Here is a 19,318-nt window from a genome sequence, read left to right on the forward strand (position 1 = left end):
TTTGCTTTTGCCCTATTCCCCTCCATGCTGGGGGAGACATTAGCAAGTTAGCAGCCTCTGCTGTAAAGAAATGAATACATCATAGTGTATATTTTATTTAAAAATAAAGAAACCCAAACACTGATAACAGCTTTTGCTCATTCACTCCACTCAGCCTCAGGGGCCAAGCTTTTACCTGCCAGCCCATGGGACTGGTGGGGCATGAGCTGCAATCTGCACAATCTGGCCTCTGCATCCTTGTTATTTTGTGGGAGAGCCAAACTTGGCAAGGAGAGAAGAGTTGCAGGAAAAGGCCTGGGTGACAGGACAGGACAGGACAGGAGGGTGCAGCAGGATGAAGGGATGGGAGGCTGAGGAAGATGGGCTGAAGATCACTTTGGGATGTGCTGTTGAAGGGATGCTGTCTGCAGGGCACTGCCTGCATTCACATGTGGGACTTGACATGCAGAAGGCAAACAAAGGAGCTGCTCTAGGCCCAGCACTGCTCACCCCATGTCGCCCACTGCTGCCCCTCCACCTTCGGGCAGAAGCAGGAGGAGCTGGTGTCCAGGTGAGGAGACACCCTCTCACATTTCCACTCCTGCAGGATGAGGCAGTGCTTGTCCAACCCTGGGAATACCCCGTGCCCAGGGCTGAAGCAGGACTCCTGTGTGGAGCAGGCCGAGCTGTTCTGCAGCCCCTGAAGCTGGACTGCCCATCACCCCATATGGGCACTGTGGAGAACATGGCCACCTCTGCCCTGTGGGCCTGCATCAGCCCCACACAGAGGTGAAAGCTTGCAGAAATGGGGGACCCAAGGCCTCCCCATGAACAGAGAAGTGGCCAGGGGTGTGGAAGGTGAGGGCACATGCAGATGTTCGTAGCCTTAAATGATGGGATGGATGGACATCTTTCCAGCCAAGTTTGTCTTTGCTCCAGGCCACATGCCTTGCAGGGACAAGGGTAGAGGGCAGGAATAGGGCTCTCCAGGGTGCAGGCACCAGCATGGCGGCAAAGGCCTGTGCCCGAGGTAGCTGGAGCCCAGCCCTCGGAGGGAGGGAAGGGAGAGGAGCCAGGGTGGCCCCCTCTGCCCAGCGCTGGTGGGTGGCAGCCTCTGGTGAGGCGCCGCGGCCATGCTCGCACTGAAAGCCTGACCAGGAGTTTCTGCTTCCCATAGGCGAGGACGGTGGTACAGCGTCAGCGCCGGTGACCCGAAGGCAGCTGCTGCTGGCACCCGCATGGGCCCAGCGCCTGATGAGGCAGGATCTTTGCCCTCCAAGGTAATTCTACCTGCCCAGAACTGGTGGGCAGCATCCACGTCTGCAAGTCCCTGAGAGGTTCAGCAGGGGCATCGGTATCATGTGAGCCCTAGGAGTGGGGAAAAAAGAGGCCAGCACGTGCCAGGACACCGGGAAGCCTGTGGCCAATGCCCTCTCCAGTGCTGACCCATCTGACAGGGGCAGCGCTGCAGAAGAGCCAGGCCCCAGGTCCCCGGCGATGGCTGCGAGGGTGAAAGCCCGGGAATCAGCAGGTACTGTCATAAAAAAGCAGTCAGACTGTTTTTGCTGGTGGCACGTTAACTCTGTAGACTCCCTCCCCATCCACCATTACCCCCTTGCAGACCCCTCTGTCCCTGGCTGAGGTGACCGACTGGTGGCCTGTGAGTAGTGGCATGGGTGGCCCTGTCCCACTGCTGACCCGAAGCTGGGGTCAGTGGTCCCCTTCAGCAGTGGGGGGAAGAGGAGCACGGGGGAGACTGGCACTGCTGGGGTTTGCCCACAGGAGCCAGAGGTGGTTTTACAGCTGCTTTTCATCAGCTGTGCAGCTCCTTGATTGCATTTCGCATGGAGATTGAGGCCAAACAAAGCCCCCAGCCCAGGAGGAGCTAATCACACCTGCGGTGCGCAGCAGGAGCGAGGCCCAGGCTCTGCTGCCTGCTGTGCCAGCCGTGGGCGCCTGCCGCAGTGGCAGGTGCTGGGGCACAGCCGGAGGGTCTCCAGTGGAGCGCAGGGACTCTGCAAAGGTCTGTGAAGCTGAAACCTTCGTCAGAACCCAGGCAGGGAGGGAGAGGATGTGACAGGCACCCGTTGAGTGTGGTGACACAGCTTGTGAGCTCTGAGCCATGCTCATCTCAAGGTCACAATTTTCTCTTTGCACAAGGCATCTGGGAGAGCCCACACAAAGTTTGGCAGGTATCTCAGATGCCTTCTTTTTGCCCCCTTTCCTTGCTTGGGGAAACACTCAGGTTGAGATGCTGGGTTGTGTGCATGCACGTGGCTCCTCAGCCAGGGTGCAACCAGAAGCCACTTTGGTTTCTAGGCTCAAGCCCACACCGAGAAACCTGCAGAATTAAATCGAGTGCCAGCACGGGCTCTGGGCTGTGCCACGTTCTGCTCGCGGCGGTCCCGGGGGCTGCTGCCTTGCTTGGCAAGGCATCTTCAGACCAGTCCCCCCGCTGCCTGCTGGCTGCTCCCCTCTTAGTGAAAAGGCATTGAATTTTCACCCGTACATATGTGCACACAGGTTTTGTCACGTAAGTTATTTGCAGAGGCCTCACATGCTCTGACTCACTAATTTCAGCACACCGAACCGGTGTCTAAGCCCCAATTTCACTCCAAGCTGTGATTTTTAATGGAGCTGAGTACGGCGACGTCTACAATTGGCAAATCAAAGGAAGAAAATCCTAACTGGGTTCTGCCACTTGCATTGGAAGGAAAATTGATATTTTTTTTGTTTTGTTTCCCCTAAAGAGGTGTTGCAAACCAGCTGCCTTGCAGCCTCCAGCTGCCCCTAATCGCTAGCAGTGACTGTTCTGCTCAAGTCCACCTCTTAGCAGGCACCTGATTAGAAAAGACATTGAATGAAGTTTCTCGGAAGAGATGGATGTGCTTTTGTTTTAGTGGAGGAGAAAGGGCAGCTGGAAAGCTTAAAGTGGGAGCTTCAGCCCCGCGAACGCCAGGCCCTTCCCAGGACTGCCGCCGAGTGACCCCTTGCGCCGCGAGCTGCGGAGGCCCCCGGTGCCCTGCTGGCGCTGGTGCTGCAGGGCCGCGTGCGCAGGGCTGACCGTCGCCTCCAGAAACGCGCCGGCGACGCCGGCCGCACCGCGTGCGCCCTGGCCGCTGCTGCGGGAGCGCAGGAGCTGCCTGAAGCCGCGCTGCGGGGTCGAGCAGGAAGGAAGGTGTTAACAGCATCGCCCAGTCCTGCGCGTCTCAGTGTCTGCCCCTGCCTGGGAAGCCGCTCTGCCTGACTGTGCTGCAGATCAGACAGCTCTTCTGGGTCACACCTCCCCCCAGTCCCCTTCTATTTTATTTTCTATACACGCACTTTGCTCAGCTGTGATGGGGGGGGGGGGGGGGTCTCGCCTACACACGGCTTCCAGCGGCTCTGCGGAGGCGCTCGCTCGGCGGGGCCCGCGTGCGGCCGTGGCTCGTGGGAGGGCACGGCCAGCTGCCCCCCCCTCGGCGTGCCGCGTCTCGCCCACCCTCGCCAGCTGCCTGCTGCGGCCGAAGGGCGCTGCCAGCTCGGGCCTCGCGCCTGCCTGTCACTGTCGGCTCCTCTCCGCAGCTGGTCGGTGCCGGCGCGCTGCTCCGCGTGGGCCAGCGCAGCCCCTGGGGGGGCTCCCGGGGGGGGGGGCTGCAGGTGGGGGAGCTGCCCTTTGCAACTGCTGCTGCTCCAGCTGCCTCCTCCCTGGGAACGGGCTCCTTGGCGAGGTGAGGGCACCCGACCACAGCACCCTGCCGGGGGCACAGCCCGCCCCGGCACTCGGCCCGGCACAAACCCACCGCAGTCAGAAAGCTCCGGCAGCTCTGGGAGTGACGTCTGGCTCGTGGGGAGGGAGGGACGATGGAGACAGGGCTTCACTGCTTCTCCTCTGTGAGGACTTCTGCATCCCTGCCCAGGACCTGCCTGACGGTACTGCAAGGGACCCAGCCGCCCCCCCCCCGCACCCCCCCGGCCAGCCTGGGGAGGGGGCACAGGGGCAGGGGGAGGCACATTTGCTGGCCAGAGCCAAACGTGTAGCTTGTGGCTGCACTGCCAAGCACGAACAGCGTCCTAGCGGGATTATTAACCTTCTCGCTGCTGCCTCGGGCCCTTCTTGCATTTGTGGTTTGTAGTAAAAATTTAGTGCCAGGACACGTGGGATTTCATGTCACTACAAGCCAGTGCCTTGTGCCTCCGGAGAGGCTGTGGCGACGAGGAGATAGATACGTGCCTGGCTCTGGCCACGTCTCATCTGCTGCAGCAAGCAGGCGTGATCGTGGCCCCAGGGCGCGATGCCGTGGGGGCCCCCGGGACCGGCGGGGAGAGCAGGAGGCACCTGTGCATGGACACACGGCCTGGTGCGCTCATCTCTCCTCCCCGCTCCCCAGCAAGCCATCTCCAAAATCATAGGGTTTAGTTCGCTGGCTTTTGTTTTGTCTTGTGGGTGTTTTTTTTTTGTTTTTTTTTTTTTAACATTTGTGAGTAGATGTTTTGGGTCTATTCACTGCGCCCTGAATGAACGTGGGAGCAGGTTTTTTTTTTTTTTTTTTTTTTTTTTAACCAGCTTCTCTCTACTCCTGTGAGGATTAAGAAACCACATTTATGTAAACAAAAACAAAACTAAAGCCCCCAAGCCAAGCACACGCCAGCCTGGGGGCTTTAGGCCCATCCCCCGGAGAGCCCGTGAGTCACGAGCGCTGGGGACTCAGGAGCCAGCTCTGGTTTGTCGTGACGCTGCTGTGCGCTTGCTGGGTTTTGCCAGAGCTCGGTGGCTCCAAGCTTTGCCTGGTGCCTGTTTGGGTCCCGGTCTGAAAGGGCTGGTCCCACTCTGGCCCTCGTCCCACTGCGTCCCCTGCCCTCCACGGCTGCCCAGCCCCGCGTTTCCAGGCCGGCCTCCAAAGCACAGTCTCGCATGGGGCGAGATCCAGCCGGCAGCGCTGAGTGAGGCACTCGGGCTAAGGGCCTGCAGCTAAAGGGGGGGGGGGGGGCGCCTGGGGAGGGCGGGGGCAGCACCTGGGGGAGGTGGGGACGGTGCTCTGTGGCCTCCTTGCAGCAAGCAGCAGCCTCCGCGGGCTGTGGCCAGGTAAGAGGGGGCAAAGGCGGCGGTGGGGACGAGCCCAAGCGTTGCCAGCCACGAGCGGCTGCTTGGGGGGGGGGGGGGGGGGGGGCAGGCGCACCCGGGAGGCGAGGGGCACGGCTGAGGTGGCCGGCAGTGGTGGCTCAGGGCCCTGCTGGGGGGGGGGGGGGGGGGCGATGGAGGGGGCCCAGCAGCGGCTCCAGAGCAGGCCGGGGCTGGGGGAGAGATGCAGAGCTACAAGCGGGGATGGTTTCCCGGCAGCTGCTTGCTGCAGATACCTCCCTGCCCTTCGCCACTGATGGATTTTTTTCTTTAATTTTATTTATTTCTGTCACGAGGCTCCAGCTCCTCGGCCACGCACCACGAAGGGACAGGGTGGTTTGGGGGGGGGGGGGGGGCTGTGCCGCCTAAGACAATGGCAGCAGCTGAGAGAAACCCCCCGCGGCGGAGGGAAGCCAGCCCTCGCCTCCATCAGCCCAGCGCTCGGCCGGATTAAGTGGCTGCTGTTACTGTGGCAACGGGGCCCCGGAGGAGCCAGGGTGCGGAAACCGGGCCTGGTGCTTTCCTCGCGGAGGCGGAGGCCGGGCTGCTGGGCCCGCGGCCCTCAACCGCCTCCTCATTTCACAGAGGAAACCCCCGAGCCCCTCGTGTCCTGCGATCCCTGCGAGCGGGGCCCTGCCGAGCCGGGGGGGAGCCCGGGGACCAGGCTGCACAGCAGGGCCCGACAGCAGCCCCCTGCCCCCTGTGCAAGGCCTGTGGCTGCAGGGGGGCTGCGCTTGGGGCAGGGCTCCCTGGGGGCCCCTCGGCGAGCCCCAGCCCCTTCGCAGAGGCTCCGCTAGCCGGGGTGATCCGTGGCGTTGCTCTCTCTTTGCCCTCAGGTGTGATGCCCCGGGGAGAGGACCTCGGCCCAGCTTTACAGAGCGGTAAAATTGCAGGGCTAGAAACGCTGACAGCCAGCCTAAAATGGAAGAAGGGAAATGCGGCTGCAGCAGAGGCTCCAGGCAGAGCAGCCCGTGGCGGTCCCGCGAGCGCTCTTCCCCGGCCTGGCGCACGCTGAGGGTGAGTACTGCTGGTGTGGCTGAAGCTCCGATGTGATGCGTTTACTGCTGCGTTGCTGGCGTGTCTCATTTAATTTCCCCAGGCTTGCTGTTTCCGAGCCAGGGCTGCCTGGTTGGGACGGCGTGGCTCTGAGCTGCCCGGCACACCCGCGCGCAGTCCTACACGGGGTAACATCAGTTGAGAAACCTCAGGCTTTGAGATGGGAGGAGAGGGTGGGCACCGCTCCCAGCAGGAGACAGGGCACAGCAGATGCTAGCACAGCGCTTCACTGCATTTCCGAGGCAGGCGGTGGCATTACTGGTGGAGCTGGTTATGTGTTGAACAAAATGACTGTGGTTGAACCATCGCCAAGCCCAGCTCCTGTGGGCTGAGCACCCTGCAGCGTCCCAGTGGCCACTTGGCAGCTGTCTGCGGGTGGGATCCCCTGGGCCAGCCAGGGTTGGGAATGGAGAATTTCCTCCTAAGAAGTTACCAAGGAAAATTAGTGTTTGCTCTAAATTGCAGTCCTCTGGGAACTGGATGTTTTGGCCACTCTTCCTCAGAGAGGAAGGTCTGGAGGAAGGTCAGTGTATGCTGGAAAGGAGAAGCCTTGGGAAAGGGGGACGAAGGGGAGAAAGAGGAGGTGGAGCAGGCCCTGAATTGGGGAGTAACTGCACAAAAGTCAATTGTCGCTTTGTGAAAGGGCAGGGGAGAGGTTATTGTCCTAGTGCAGCTGCCACCAGGCTTGTAGCGGGGAAATGAGCCAGGTAACTGTACAGGCAGGTCTGGGAGACTCAGCTGCTACCTAGGATGGAGTGGGGGAACATGTTTCCCCACAGCCAGGTGGCCAGGAGCCCTCAGAGTAGGCTGGATCTAGCCCTGCTTCTTCTTTGTTCCACCTCGCTGGATTTTAGGACTTCTCCCTGGCAATCCACCATGCCCAGGTTTTTCCTGCTTCTCTAAAGGCAGGTGCACAGTCTGGCTCTGTGGGTGTTGCCTTCTGCTGTCCTTTCACTCATACCCTGTTTGTGGTGCCACCTTTCCACACTGGGCCTGCCGAGGGTCTGCTTGCCTTTTCCAAAGCTGCTGCTACTGGTGTGCTTGTCTCCTGCCTCTGCCCTGTCAGCCCTGGACATTTTCTTGCCTGTGTTAGGCTGAGGGTGCCCTTGACTTTTGTAGTGTCCATCGCACTGGAGAGCTGGTGAGCTTTTCGGCGGCAGGAGTTGGGCTCTGTGTGTGTTTATAGCAGGGCCTGAAGAGTCACACTGCGTCTCAACAGCTGGCTGCTCTCTCTAGGAGTTACGCAGGCCGTAGGTATTCACGCCCACATGTCTAGGAAGCAGACGTGTAACCTGTCTGAAGCCCATCTTGCATCAGGGGAGACCTGCCCCCACAGAAAAGTTGTATTGGGTTAACATTTTGCCAGTTTAGTTAAACCCTGATGAGCGCCATAGGAATACGCTTACTTGAGAGTAACAGTGACTCGCTGTGATTTAGTTTAAAGCCAGTCTCAATATGCATCAAGCCAGAAGGCCATTCTTAACAGGGACAAAGCCTGGAAGTGTGACACCAATTTAACTAGGCTGTTTGAGTCACAAGAAGTCAAACCCCAACAACTTTTGTGTTGGAAACATAAGTGCTATCAAGGGAGGCCACAACTAGGCATGAAAAATAGTTTGCTGCATGAGTTCACTGATAACCGCTTACTAACAAGAAAGCATCGTAACGATGGTCTCCTTCACCTAGGCAGAAGAGAAATACTTTATCCCCTTCCAGGTAGGTGCAGAAATCGTGGCTTTACCAGCAGGGCATCGCTGCCCTCTAGTGTCCCTGCCATGCACTGCCGGGCTGCCGCCGCTGGACAGCGAGGGGACAAGTCACAGCAGGTAATGCTACCTCTGCCCGGCTTAAAATGGGCCACTTGACCCTTATAAACACCCCATAAAACTGTCACCTCCTCATCTGATTTGATATGCAAAGCATGTATCACAGCAAATTATGCACACTGGCCAACCTAGCAAGAAATAATTAACTAACTTCTAAATCTAGATGTTGTTAGTAAGTAGAGGTCACAATTTTTGCTTAATCAGCTCTTCCCATCTGCATCTCAGATGTGCCCTGTGACAGTTGCAATTGCATGAACGTCTCTGTTCCCAGCGTCTCTGCTCCTGCAGGCATACACGCGTGCACCCCGCCACTTCCAGCACGGCTGAGCAGGCCCCGCGCAGCTGCAAAGACATGACAGTCCTTCAGCAGCTGGGAGGCTGGTTCCCATCTGAGACCCCGGCAGGCTTTCAAAATTTCCCTGCGAGAAGAATCTGACTAGCAAAATCTGGGGGGGGGGGGGGCGCAAAACAACGCAGTAATTCATATTCCTGTTTGCAGAGGTCAGGACGAGGAACAGTCCGACTCCGCCAAGAAGATGCGACTCTAGTAGCTGGGGCATTGGCTGGCTCGCAGAGAGGAAGCTCGCTGTTCATCAAGGTGAGTCTTTGAGTATTTGAGTGATCATTTAAGATAATGAGACTGGAGCAAGCATGAGGATAACCATTACAGCACTTGGAAATCTAGAGCCAGAAAGTGCCAAAAGCAAAGAATTATTACTCTTCTGTGATTTATTGATTTACTAAGGATATTCTTGGAAAGCTACTTTAACTGATCTGAAATCCTTCCCTCTTGCTGCTTGCTTGTTAAGAGGTGATATTTTTGCTATTGTGTGTGCATGGACACAGGGAGTAAGTGTGCTGTTCCTCCTCTTTCTCTGGAGGAGGCAACCTGCCAAACCACAACCGAAAAAAGTGCAAGTAAAATTCCTAACCTGGTCACCAAGATAACCAAGAAAAAAAAGGTATAGGAATAATTAAAAAGAGAACAAACTCTCCAAGCAGACCAGAATTTGATTGGATTAAAAAAAGTGTATTGGATGTCCAATACAAAATAATAAACATGAAGTTATTAAAAAAAGCCATAGAGTATACAGCAATACTACAGAAAAGCAAAAAAATTGTACAGAAAGGTAGACGTCTACAGCAGTCCTCAAAATCATCCTACATGAGAATCATAAAACAATATACAGGTTTGCTTTTTTTCCCCAAATAGCTCTGAGGGAAGCTGCCACTTAACAGCTTGACTATGACACTACAAGGATACACAATGTTCCAAATTTAAAATCACAGGATATGTAAGAAAACGTAGCATTAAAATGTGAAAAAGTGCAATACAGATTGTACACTGAATTGAATAAATGTTTTCTTCAGTTTAACCTTAAAAAACCAACTTTGAACAGTTGTTTTATCATTAAAAATATTCCCCTCCCCAAATTCAATGACAATATTAACATTCATGGTGTTATACATAAGTAATATTCACAAAGACCCACCAGCTAAGAATACTGTGTATGTATGATGGTATTTCTTTGGGTATAGGTAAAAAATAGGCAAAGGAAAACATATACCCTTCCTTTCAGGACAGGGTGTGTACTTTATTATTTAAATACATATTCTGTAGCTTATTTTGCCCTGAATTGTATCAATTAAAAGTCCAAACATGAATTTTTTTAGGTGGCCCATGGTGCTCCAATTAATCGAGTCCCTCCCCTCCCTCAAATAATAAATAAACCCAGCAAGTTTGCTAGAAATGGCAACACAAAGAGTCCAGGAAAAGAAAGAAAGTAAAACTACAACCCAAATACCTATTGCTGTGCGGGACAATTCACTGGCTCTCCTTTGCCTTAGCGACAGGGTCTAAGAAAACTGGCCCAGAGTTCAGCTTTAGCTTTTTTTTTTTTTCCCCTTCTTTTATCCATTTGACTATCGAGTGTGTTTTTTGTTTTTTTGTTTGTTTTTTTTTAATCTAAACACATTCTAATATTTCCTGTTAATGTCCCAACAGGCGCAGCCATCGAGCAGAGGAGCTGGGGACTATGGCAGAAGCGTTCTGCATCTGCAACGCCTGTTGGCTGCGCTTCCTCCATCCTTAATGCTGAGCTTTCAAGATCATATATCCACTCACTCGGGAGGAACAGATTCTCCATATGAAAGCATCAGTAAGTTTTGGGTTTCCTTTCATCTTAAAAATGAAAATGTGCACATGAGTTTCTTGGGCAGCTGGGTTTTATTTTTTCTTTTTTTTTCTACTAAAATACAGTTCTTCCTTTTATGCCATTCCTCATCACAGAGGATGGCAGAGCCAAGCTATCACACAAGGAGAAAATAAAAAAAACATTTTCCCTCCCCCTTGTGCAGGAGTTCCCTTTTAACTTTCCTTCCTTCCTAGAACAGCACCTGAGTCACTAATACTGTTTTCTTTCAAAAGGTTTCAAAAGTGTAAAAAAATACATTTTGCCTTGCTTATGTCTCCCGAGAGCCCTTGCGCTGACAAGGACTCATCTCAAAGCACTGTTTAAATGGCCTGGGAGAGAGAAATTGCACCGGGGTCGGTCTTGCTGCTGAAGGATCCTGTGGCCGGGCTGTGTGTTCAAAGGCAGGGCATGATATGCTGCTGAGTACAAGGGTCCACAGCTCTCTGCTTCCAGGCGCTGCGGGGAGGCGAGACCCCGGCCCCGCCGGCAGAGAAGTGCTGTGCTGTGCTGCGCTGCGCACTGCTGCCCGCGCTAAGTTCGCTCTCCATGCTGAACGAGCGCTCAGCTTGCACCTTAAAGTTTCATGATGCGATCTTTAAACTAACAACAACAAAATGGAGCACTGTTGCCAAAATAAGCTGTAGTGTCATCTAAACATAAGGAACCCTACTTTACAGAAGGAATTTTTTAAAAAAAGTTTCTAAATGAGACTCTCACTGCAATTCAGTAACCAGAGACACAGTATGCTGAAGTTACAAGGAAAGACGTTACAGAAGATGCTCTCATTTTCTTCAGTCTTTCAAGTCAGTATAGAAAGACAAGAAAACAACAATAATGAAACCTTCCCCTGGCTCCCCTCCCCTTCCCCATCTACTTTTCCCCACTCAAAATATTGAAACTGCACAAAAAGCGACAAACAAGCCTTTCAAATTACATTTCAATTCAAACAGACTGGTAATCTCACAGTGATGAGAGGAGAAAGTCAGGCTTTTAATAATTATAATATAAAAATAATAAAAAAGCTTACAAATAGCAGTGCAGCATCCCAAAAGGCCATGGATTAACTGCCAGAAGGGGACATAATTATACGCAGAATAAAAAACAAAACAGAACAACCCACACTGGCAATGAATTTTCATACACAATAGAACAAGCAGTCAAACATCAGCCTAGGCTGTGGAAAACAACAGTTTCTTTTTTTTTGATTACAATATTTTTTTCCTTTTTATAAAAAAAAAGATAAAATAAAAACACAAATAAAATTGTACATAAATGCGAATGTCCAACACTGAAAAGGCAGGGCAATCACACCACTGAGACAAAACCTGACCAGAAAAAAAAAAGTCAAGTCCACTTTTCTTCCTGCTGTCTGGATGCTAGATTTCAGCCTGATGCGTCCCATCCTGCATGGTCTCAGCAGGTAACTAGAATTCAACTTGGCAATGACTTCATTGCAGGATGATGACAAGCAGGGTCATCTCTTTGACCAGCTGTAGCACAAATGCACTGGTTGGTTGGTTTGCTTGCTGGGTATGCTCTCATGTGCTGTCTCTCTTTTTTTTTCTGTTTTTTTTTCTGTACAATTCCTTGTGTTCCAAGGCTGAGTCCCAAGACTTGTGAAACTGGATTTGGAGTCATGTCCTGGTGAAGGCGGTCATGCTGTAGTGATGGCATTAAGGTCCTTCATAAGTCCTTCCAGGTGGGCCATCTCTTTGGTCAGCTCATCCGGTTCATAATTCTGCAGGAGAATTTTAAAGAGTTAGTTAGTTACTGACAGGATAACTTGCTTTCTTTAGAGGGGACAGAATAAGGAATAAGAAGAAATGGCCAGTGGTTCTGGTATAGATTGTGACCCTGACAAATGAACAAGATTTATTGGGATTTACAGGAATTAATAACTTGAAACAACTTTCCAAGTGCAGATATTTTTGCAATAACTGATTGTAAAACTGTGATCATCTTATCTGGTTTCCTTCTATCAATTCCTGCTTCAAGATAACACCTTCAATTTAAATTTAGTAGATATTTTAGAAAAATCTTCCTAGGTTAATTGAAAATATGTCAGGAATCACTTTAGTGCAATAGTTTTAAAAATCACTTATGCTTCCTAAAAAGATCATCCTCCACTTCTAGCCTCAATTTTATAGCTTCAGCTTATAGATACTGTCTTAAATTGTCTGTCTGTTATACTGAACTACTGTCATAATTCCATTCTCAATGCATGCATGTAGATACCATGAACCAGTTTCCCTCAAAACCTTTTCTAAGCTGATCAAGTCTTTCACTGTAGTTTTCAACCCTTAAGTCATCCAAACCCTCTTCACACTCTCAACAACATTTGCATAGGAAGCGAGCCAGAACTGCACAGGGTATTCCAAGACCAGCTGTGCTAATGCAGAATTAGAAGTAACAAAACTCCTGCACTCTCATTTCATAGGTTCTGCTCTATAAATCTGAGGTACATTATTAGACCTTCTGACTAGAGCCTAATATTATTTTATATATATAATAATACACCAAACAATTATAATGTAAATAAAGTAATAAATACAATAAATACAATGAATAAGTATAATGTTAAAAAGCTACTGTTCAGTTGACAGTGCACTACAAAACTGGAGTCTTCCCCAGAGTGGAGTCCTCAAACCTGACAGTGTAATCTCACCTCCTTTGCTTCTTACAAACCTTTCCTTTCACGTAGATAGAAATGAAGCTGTAGCCACTTTTAGTTTACCAAGCAATCTAGACTGCTTTGTACCAGGAAAGTCCTCTCTACCCTGTGTCCAACACAGTTATTTGCCAGCTATCAACAATGATAAAAATCAATGAGCTGGAAGTAAACATGAAATCAGACTCAGTCCTACAGACTCTCATAAAACTAATTCAAATGGTTTTCTAATTCTAATTACTTTTCAAAACTCATCATTTAACCAGTATATCGAGTGTACTGTGGTGATTTTATATTGTACTAATTTATTAATGAAGATACAGTATTAGTTAAAATGCCCAGAGAAATCTATTATGCTACACTACCTTTATCAAATCTATTTTAATAGGTAAGATTGATTATCAATAAATCCTTATTGAATTCTGTTCATTAATGTCTTTAAGCCCCTATGAATCGTGTTCTGCACTGACGAGAGAACAAACGAATGACACAGGATTGACGAACAGACTGAAGGGCAAAAGTGCACCAAATCAAGCATGCGTACAGTCTCCACAACACCGCATAGAGAAATAAAATCAAGGAGGTGCATTAGAGACAACAGCAACGTGATAAAGGGAAAGGAGAACAAGGAAATAAGAAAAAAAGTCATTCAAAATAAACATTTCCTGTGACTCTAATATATATAATTGTTTTATCAAATAACTCCTACAATTTCAAAGGCAACCAGTGCCTGATACCCAAAACATCCTGACTTCTTAAAAGGTGTCTGATTTCCAAAGCAGCTCAAGAGTTGCAGTTTTCTGAGAAAGTCAGGACACTTTCATCTAAGTATCTAAAAACAATATATATTTGTGGTGATGGCTTTAAACATTTTGGCATTAATACTAAATTATTCTTTTACAATCCCACACTTCATGCTTTGGATACTCTGCAGCAGCAGAGGAAACAACAGCTGCCTGACTTTAATAGGATCCAGGCTTGCAAAACAGATGATAGAAATAAATGACATCTCAAAGTGAGCATGAACACAGCATCTTGAGCTGTACAGAAGAGCAAAGAGCACTGATGGAGGCCTTCAGCTGCTCTTTGCATCAAGAGTAAAGGCAATCTTAGAGAACATTACCCTGTTCAGATAGCCTGAGGATAGCCAAAATGTTGATGAAGGCTAATCAGTTTTGACTCAGTGAGTCTGGTGCACTGGAATGGATGGGAGCAATGGATCTGTTCAGTGCTGTGTAATTAAGAATAGAGATATGCTCACCTGCTGGTGATTTTTCAGATTTAGAAAGCGCTACTAAAGCTTACATTTAAGTACTTACTTATTCTCTGAATTTACTGACTTGTATGGAAGGAATTTGCACTACAGGATTTTTATAAGGGTTAACAGGCAGTGGCACTTGGTGGAAGTCAGAAACCTAATTATCCTCCGCCTATCTCCACCTGTCTCAGGGCAGACATTACTAAAGTTTACAACTATAGTATGAACAGAGATTCATCACAGCTTGGTAAGCACTGCCCAGGAAAGCCACTGGCAGTGTAAGTGTACCTACGCTTTCCGAGTCCTCGAGCATCCTGGTAGTCTCCTGCATGTCGGGGGCACTGGGAACCACCACTGGCATAGGAGGTCGAGTTCTTCCCAAAGTCCCGATCGACGCAGTCTTCACCGAGTGAACTGGATGGTTAGGAGCTTAAAATAAATTGTCATATAGTCATGCATCGGTTAACTGATTCTCCTGCCTATTTCAGAGTGCTCTTCAAAGTAGAAGAGCAACAAGGGTTTTATCAGAATAGGGACAAAAAGAACACTTCAGATTATGGAATGCTGATTTTGAATTTTCCTCTAGTTTATCTATGTACTCAAAATAAAAGGCCTTTGCAAATTATACCAATGAAATTCAGTCCAGCCTCTGATGTATTTCTTTTGATGCCCAGCTCTGTCATCCCTGAAGGAGCTTTTCTCATTTTTTTTCCCAAATCTCCTTCCTTCTCTTTCTGGCAAGTCTCTCCTGCCACTTCCCCCGCTCACCTTGCTGAGTCAGTAACGGTGTGCTTGGCAGCGCGGGATCGTACGCGGGACCAGCTGCGGGGACGGCCGGCACTGCGAAGCTCTTCAGCGGGTGCGAAGGACGGACGTGCGCAGTCGGGAGGTTCTGAGCCGAGTCCTCCTCTTGCGCGTTTGCCAGATAAGTGCCCGTGGTGCTTTCTGGATCCTGATGGTCAGCACACGTCTGAGACGAGGAAGCCGGCATGGTGTCTGTGCTAGGTGTATTTCGAACAGATTCTACAACAGACGAACAAAAAACGTGGCTTATTTTCTTCAACAGAAATTTTCTGTTTGGGCAGATGGAAGCAAGGCAGTAGTGTTTACAAGTACCTTTTCCAAGACTGCGGTTATAAGCTAAGAAGTGAGTTCATATAGCAGCTATTTCGGTAGCAAGTAACACCAATTCCATGCAACCATTGTATTTTAAGGTGAAATGGCCACAGCTGTCCAATAACAAAGTAAACTTAACTAGAGGAGTCCACAGTGATCAGCTTTTTAAAAGCCCTCTGATTATAAGATGTATTTTTTCTGCAGCTCTTTTTCAGTCAGAGAAAAGAAAAAGAAAAAGAAAAAAAGCTTATAATGAGCAGCTGCCCAAGGCCACGATACTGATCTAAGGATTACCATGTTTCTAAAACACGCTTATCAAAAATTTACATTTTTCCATTGTTCTGGGAGGTGCTCTGAACCCTCACAGAAATGATACACCCAAAGCTGATCTAATGCTACTTCATGCCCTTTTATGCTCTTCCTTTCATCCCCGCCTATTCCTGTGCCTTAGCAAAATGAGGTATTTAGTAATATGGAAGCCAGTCTCACATAAAAGTTCACTAGAGCACATAGGTCTAATAAGAAAATAACAGTTTTGCGTTGCAACAGCTATATGGGATAGGATGTAGTTAGCAGCCTTGGCCTCAGAGAAACAGCATGGAACACAGATCTTCATCCCCATTTTACACTTGAGAATTTCAAAGTATCGAAACTCTTAAATAGGCATACGTTAAGCATATGTCACTGTAGCCTATACCAAAGAGACGAAAATTTTTGAGACAGGCTTGAAATTCCTTTACTTGTTGAAAGCTAAAACGAAGTCACAAGCCTTGTTGGGCTGCAGCACGCTCCATCCTGATCTAGGAGAACAACAACGCGGTAACTTGAATTTACGGCACTGCAACCCTACTTAGGCCACATTCAGCAAAGATCCAGACTGCGAGAGCAGTCACGTCTCCAATTACTTCAGCAGTATGAACAGAACAAGGGAAACCTCTGCCTCGAACACATCGTTCGCCTGTGTATTTGCAGCCTCATGAATTGTTTTATGCTTTGACTATCAACAACTGAGATATTCCTGGCAACAGCTCTGGCTGTGGCACCTGAATTAAAATTCAGACCGTCAGCAAGAGAAGCCCCGAATTCCTTCCATCTTGAGGTATCAGCTATTCGTGATTCCAGCACTGGTGCTTCACAATTTCTCAAAGCACTGAATACATTACAGAAACTATTGCGAGTGACTGTTCACTTGACTGTACCTCAAGCCTGAAAACACCGCACAAAAACAGCAAGTTTTTTTGTGTGCTTCAGGAAGATTAACTAATATTAGCTCTCAAGAGCCTAAGCCGGACTTTTGTCCTTCTTTGCTGTTAATTAGGAAAGTTGTTATCATATTAAGTGAGCAAGCGAGTTCTAATTAGATGTAAACTGAAGTTTCAGACTCCCAGGCCAAAGGCTTTAAAATAAGGAATCTTCCTATCTGAATGTGTGTGTATAAAATACGATCGCCATCGTGTATCCCAACGACCAACGTCTGATCTATGCAAGAAATTCTTTGGAGAAAACTCAGCCTAAGTGTCAAGGATGTTGTTCGTACTTAAACCCATCCCTCTGCCTTTCGTGGAAAGAAAAAAAATTTTTTTCCATTCCCTCCCTGATCTTTTATTGGCAACAAACCAGAAAATGCTGGGATTCACGCTACTGAAGAAGATATACAAAGCGCTAGTTGAAGCTGCAGCTGCCATGTGAAAACCTCAATCATGTTAATCTTATTTTCATTCAGCACAAGGAGAGTCATAACCTCGGAAAGGAAGAAAAGTAACTGTTCGGTGATTCCACATTCCCTGGGAAAACACCACCATGGAGACTGACCACGTTAAGCTCATGCGTGTCTTACAGGCTTTGATTTCTACATGTTTCACTCATTGTTCCATTACAATCAAAATCTACCTGATCATTTATATCTCACCTGTGGAATTGGCCCTGTCTGAATGGGACATGGATGTGCCAAGCGGCCACGGGTTGACCTGGTGATGGAGATAGCTGCGAGTTGGAGAAGCGAGGCTGCCGGAGTGGAAATGATGGTGAGGGTTATCGAGTGAATGGATGGGATGAGCACTAATCACAGCTGTGAATGAATATAAGACAGAGAAATGCTTAACATACAGACAAGCGTGCACATGTACTGAAACGCACCATATCCCGCCCTTCTCCCACAAAGCCACCGGACAGAGGAGCCAGCCCCTCGGCAGATTCGCAATGATACCAAGATACCATGCTTTATTTCCAGTTTTCCCACAGTGTCTTTAGCTCCTTCCATGCCAAGAAACAAAACCCAGAAAGAGGCACAGCTCTTCGTTTCTTCCCATGCAGAAAGTGCATCTCTCTTGGACATGCGTCTTCCAAGAGCTTTCTGTTACACTCGGGAAAAATGAAGTTCTGTTCCCATCACAACTTCCATGTATTTCACACTGTGCTATAAATGCTGGACCTAACACAGGAGACACATGAGCTCGAACTCCAAAATCATTTCAGGCTGTCATTGAATTTCTCAACACTGTAACCAAATGTGGCATCTTTGCTTCATTAAATACTGCAAGACAGATGATAAGCATAGAGTATGACACTAAAGGCTCTATTCAGTCCCCCTGTAAAGAATTAGTAAAGCTCTCCAATGCATTCAAACCAGAAGGCTCTTTTCATTTTTCTTTCCTTTGTTCTTTTACTGTCTGTTTTTCCTGCTCAAGAACCTGAATTTTGTACTTAACATAAGTCATCCTTTGCCCTTGCCCTCCTGTGGTAATAGCAAAACAAGCTCCCACCACTCCCCAGCTGGGAGGAGAAGCACACCCAGAATTTAGTTCTTAGGGCAGACTCAAATACTGGATTGTTTCAAATGATCCAGGAGAAAGTGTCTCGACACAGAAAACAGGAGGGAAATACCGAATGTCAGTGCTACCACTAGCACCCTAAAGAAAAATAAGGTTGTAGCTGTTAATCTTTTGAACCTTTTCTGAAATTCCCCCAGATGTGCTGCCTTTGAAAGTTGTTTTTTAAGAATGACATGACACCCAAATCTGTCCTTTTAAGTGGTGAGTCCCGTTCAGACTTCCTGCCTCGATGCATGCAGTTTGAACTCAGAGGTTGACTAATCAGATATGGATCCCCATTTCCTGGAAAACAGTCTGTCAGCAGGACAGAGTACGTGAATTGATCAGTGGAGGCAATACACTTAAAGGTTTTCAGCTATTGGGAATAACCAATTTCTGTCTCCCATTAAGCTGCCTCAATGGAAAGCTAACCCCATTATCAAACTCTCCAAAATGAAGAGGAACTAAACTCTAAAACTGAGCACTCAGGTCTGCGTTGTACATCCTCGTGAGATAGCTGTCAAGGGAAAGGTTACTGTGAAAAGTCGGATACTCTTACTAAGAGCTTCGAGCAAGATTAAAATGCCACTTTATCTCCCAGGGAACTGGCAAATGGAGGAATAAACCACAAGATCTTGGAGGCCAGAAATTCTGGCAGAAACAACGGTCATCAAAGAAACCAGGAGCTGTCTCACATGTCAGCAAGGCAGGAGGCATATAGATTTCAAGGCATAAGATTTTATGGGTGTAAACATTTTAATTTCTTCGATTTGCAGAAACCACTGGCCTGCAGCTGTGTTTCAGCAATATTTCAACCATTATCCAATATAATGCCTGTTAATACAAAAGACTGCCTGTACTTTTCTGCAACCACAATGAAAATACACTGCACATGCACTGCACTTTGTTATCAACTTGCTGGGTTTCAGGCCTAAATCACATATAGCCTTAGGGGACAAAAGTCAGCACATTATAACTTTATATCACATTATATGTTCTTAACGAAGATCGTGATGCAAAGTTTAATTTCAAGGAAGCAAAAAGTTCATATGTAGAACCAGATAAAGAGAAACGTGGTGCATTTAGAAATAAAAAGCCCTAACCAGGACTAACTAGCCACACAGCATTCCTGTTGTATTGTAAATTATACTAAAATTAAACCTAATAAATTATTCCAATGTATTATTTAACAGGTAAAAAATCTAGATCTGAAAGCTAAAATGAGGAAAAAAAACAGCAGGAAGATATCTGCAGCCACAGGCTTAAACATACTAAACAGTCCTGCCACTGGAGTGTCATGTTTGCTGCA

The 19,318-nt window shown here is 48.6% G+C and overlaps 1 protein-coding gene and 1 long non-coding RNA gene across 8 annotated transcripts in view; one reads left to right on the forward strand and one right to left on the reverse strand.

Annotated features, from left to right (window-relative positions):
- The first annotated feature begins 5,561 nt into the window (after positions 1-5,561).
- LOC135329396 (uncharacterized) lies at positions 5,562-8,554 on the forward strand. The gene is made up of 3 exons (XR_010390858.1): positions 5,562-6,097; positions 7,853-7,962; positions 8,462-8,554. It is a non-coding gene; the product is annotated as an uncharacterized LOC135329396 (long non-coding RNA).
- A 417-nt stretch (positions 8,555-8,971) lies between these two features.
- The window catches only part of NEO1 (neogenin 1), a 216,225-nt gene continuing 205,878 nt past the window's right edge, over positions 8,972-19,318 (reverse strand). For 6 of the 7 annotated variants that reach the window (XM_064517635.1, XM_064517632.1, XM_064517638.1 and 3 more), the window contains 4 exons: positions 17,109-17,267; positions 14,852-15,106; positions 14,376-14,512; positions 8,972-11,895 (listed from right to left, as the gene is read on the reverse strand). In XM_064517635.1, the coding sequence (XP_064373705.1) occupies positions 11,812-11,895; positions 14,376-14,512; positions 14,852-15,106; positions 17,109-17,267 (635 nt within the window). In that variant the 3' untranslated portion in view covers positions 8,972-11,811. Of the gene's footprint in view, positions 11,896-14,371; positions 14,513-14,851; positions 15,107-17,108; positions 17,268-19,318 lie in introns of all 7 variants that reach the window. The other variant, XM_064517636.1, reaches the window with a different exon arrangement.

Source organism: Dromaius novaehollandiae, chromosome 10, assembly GCF_036370855.1.
Source record: "Dromaius novaehollandiae isolate bDroNov1 chromosome 10, bDroNov1.hap1, whole genome shotgun sequence".
NCBI classification, from domain to species: domain Eukaryota; kingdom Metazoa; phylum Chordata; class Aves; order Casuariiformes; family Dromaiidae; genus Dromaius; species Dromaius novaehollandiae.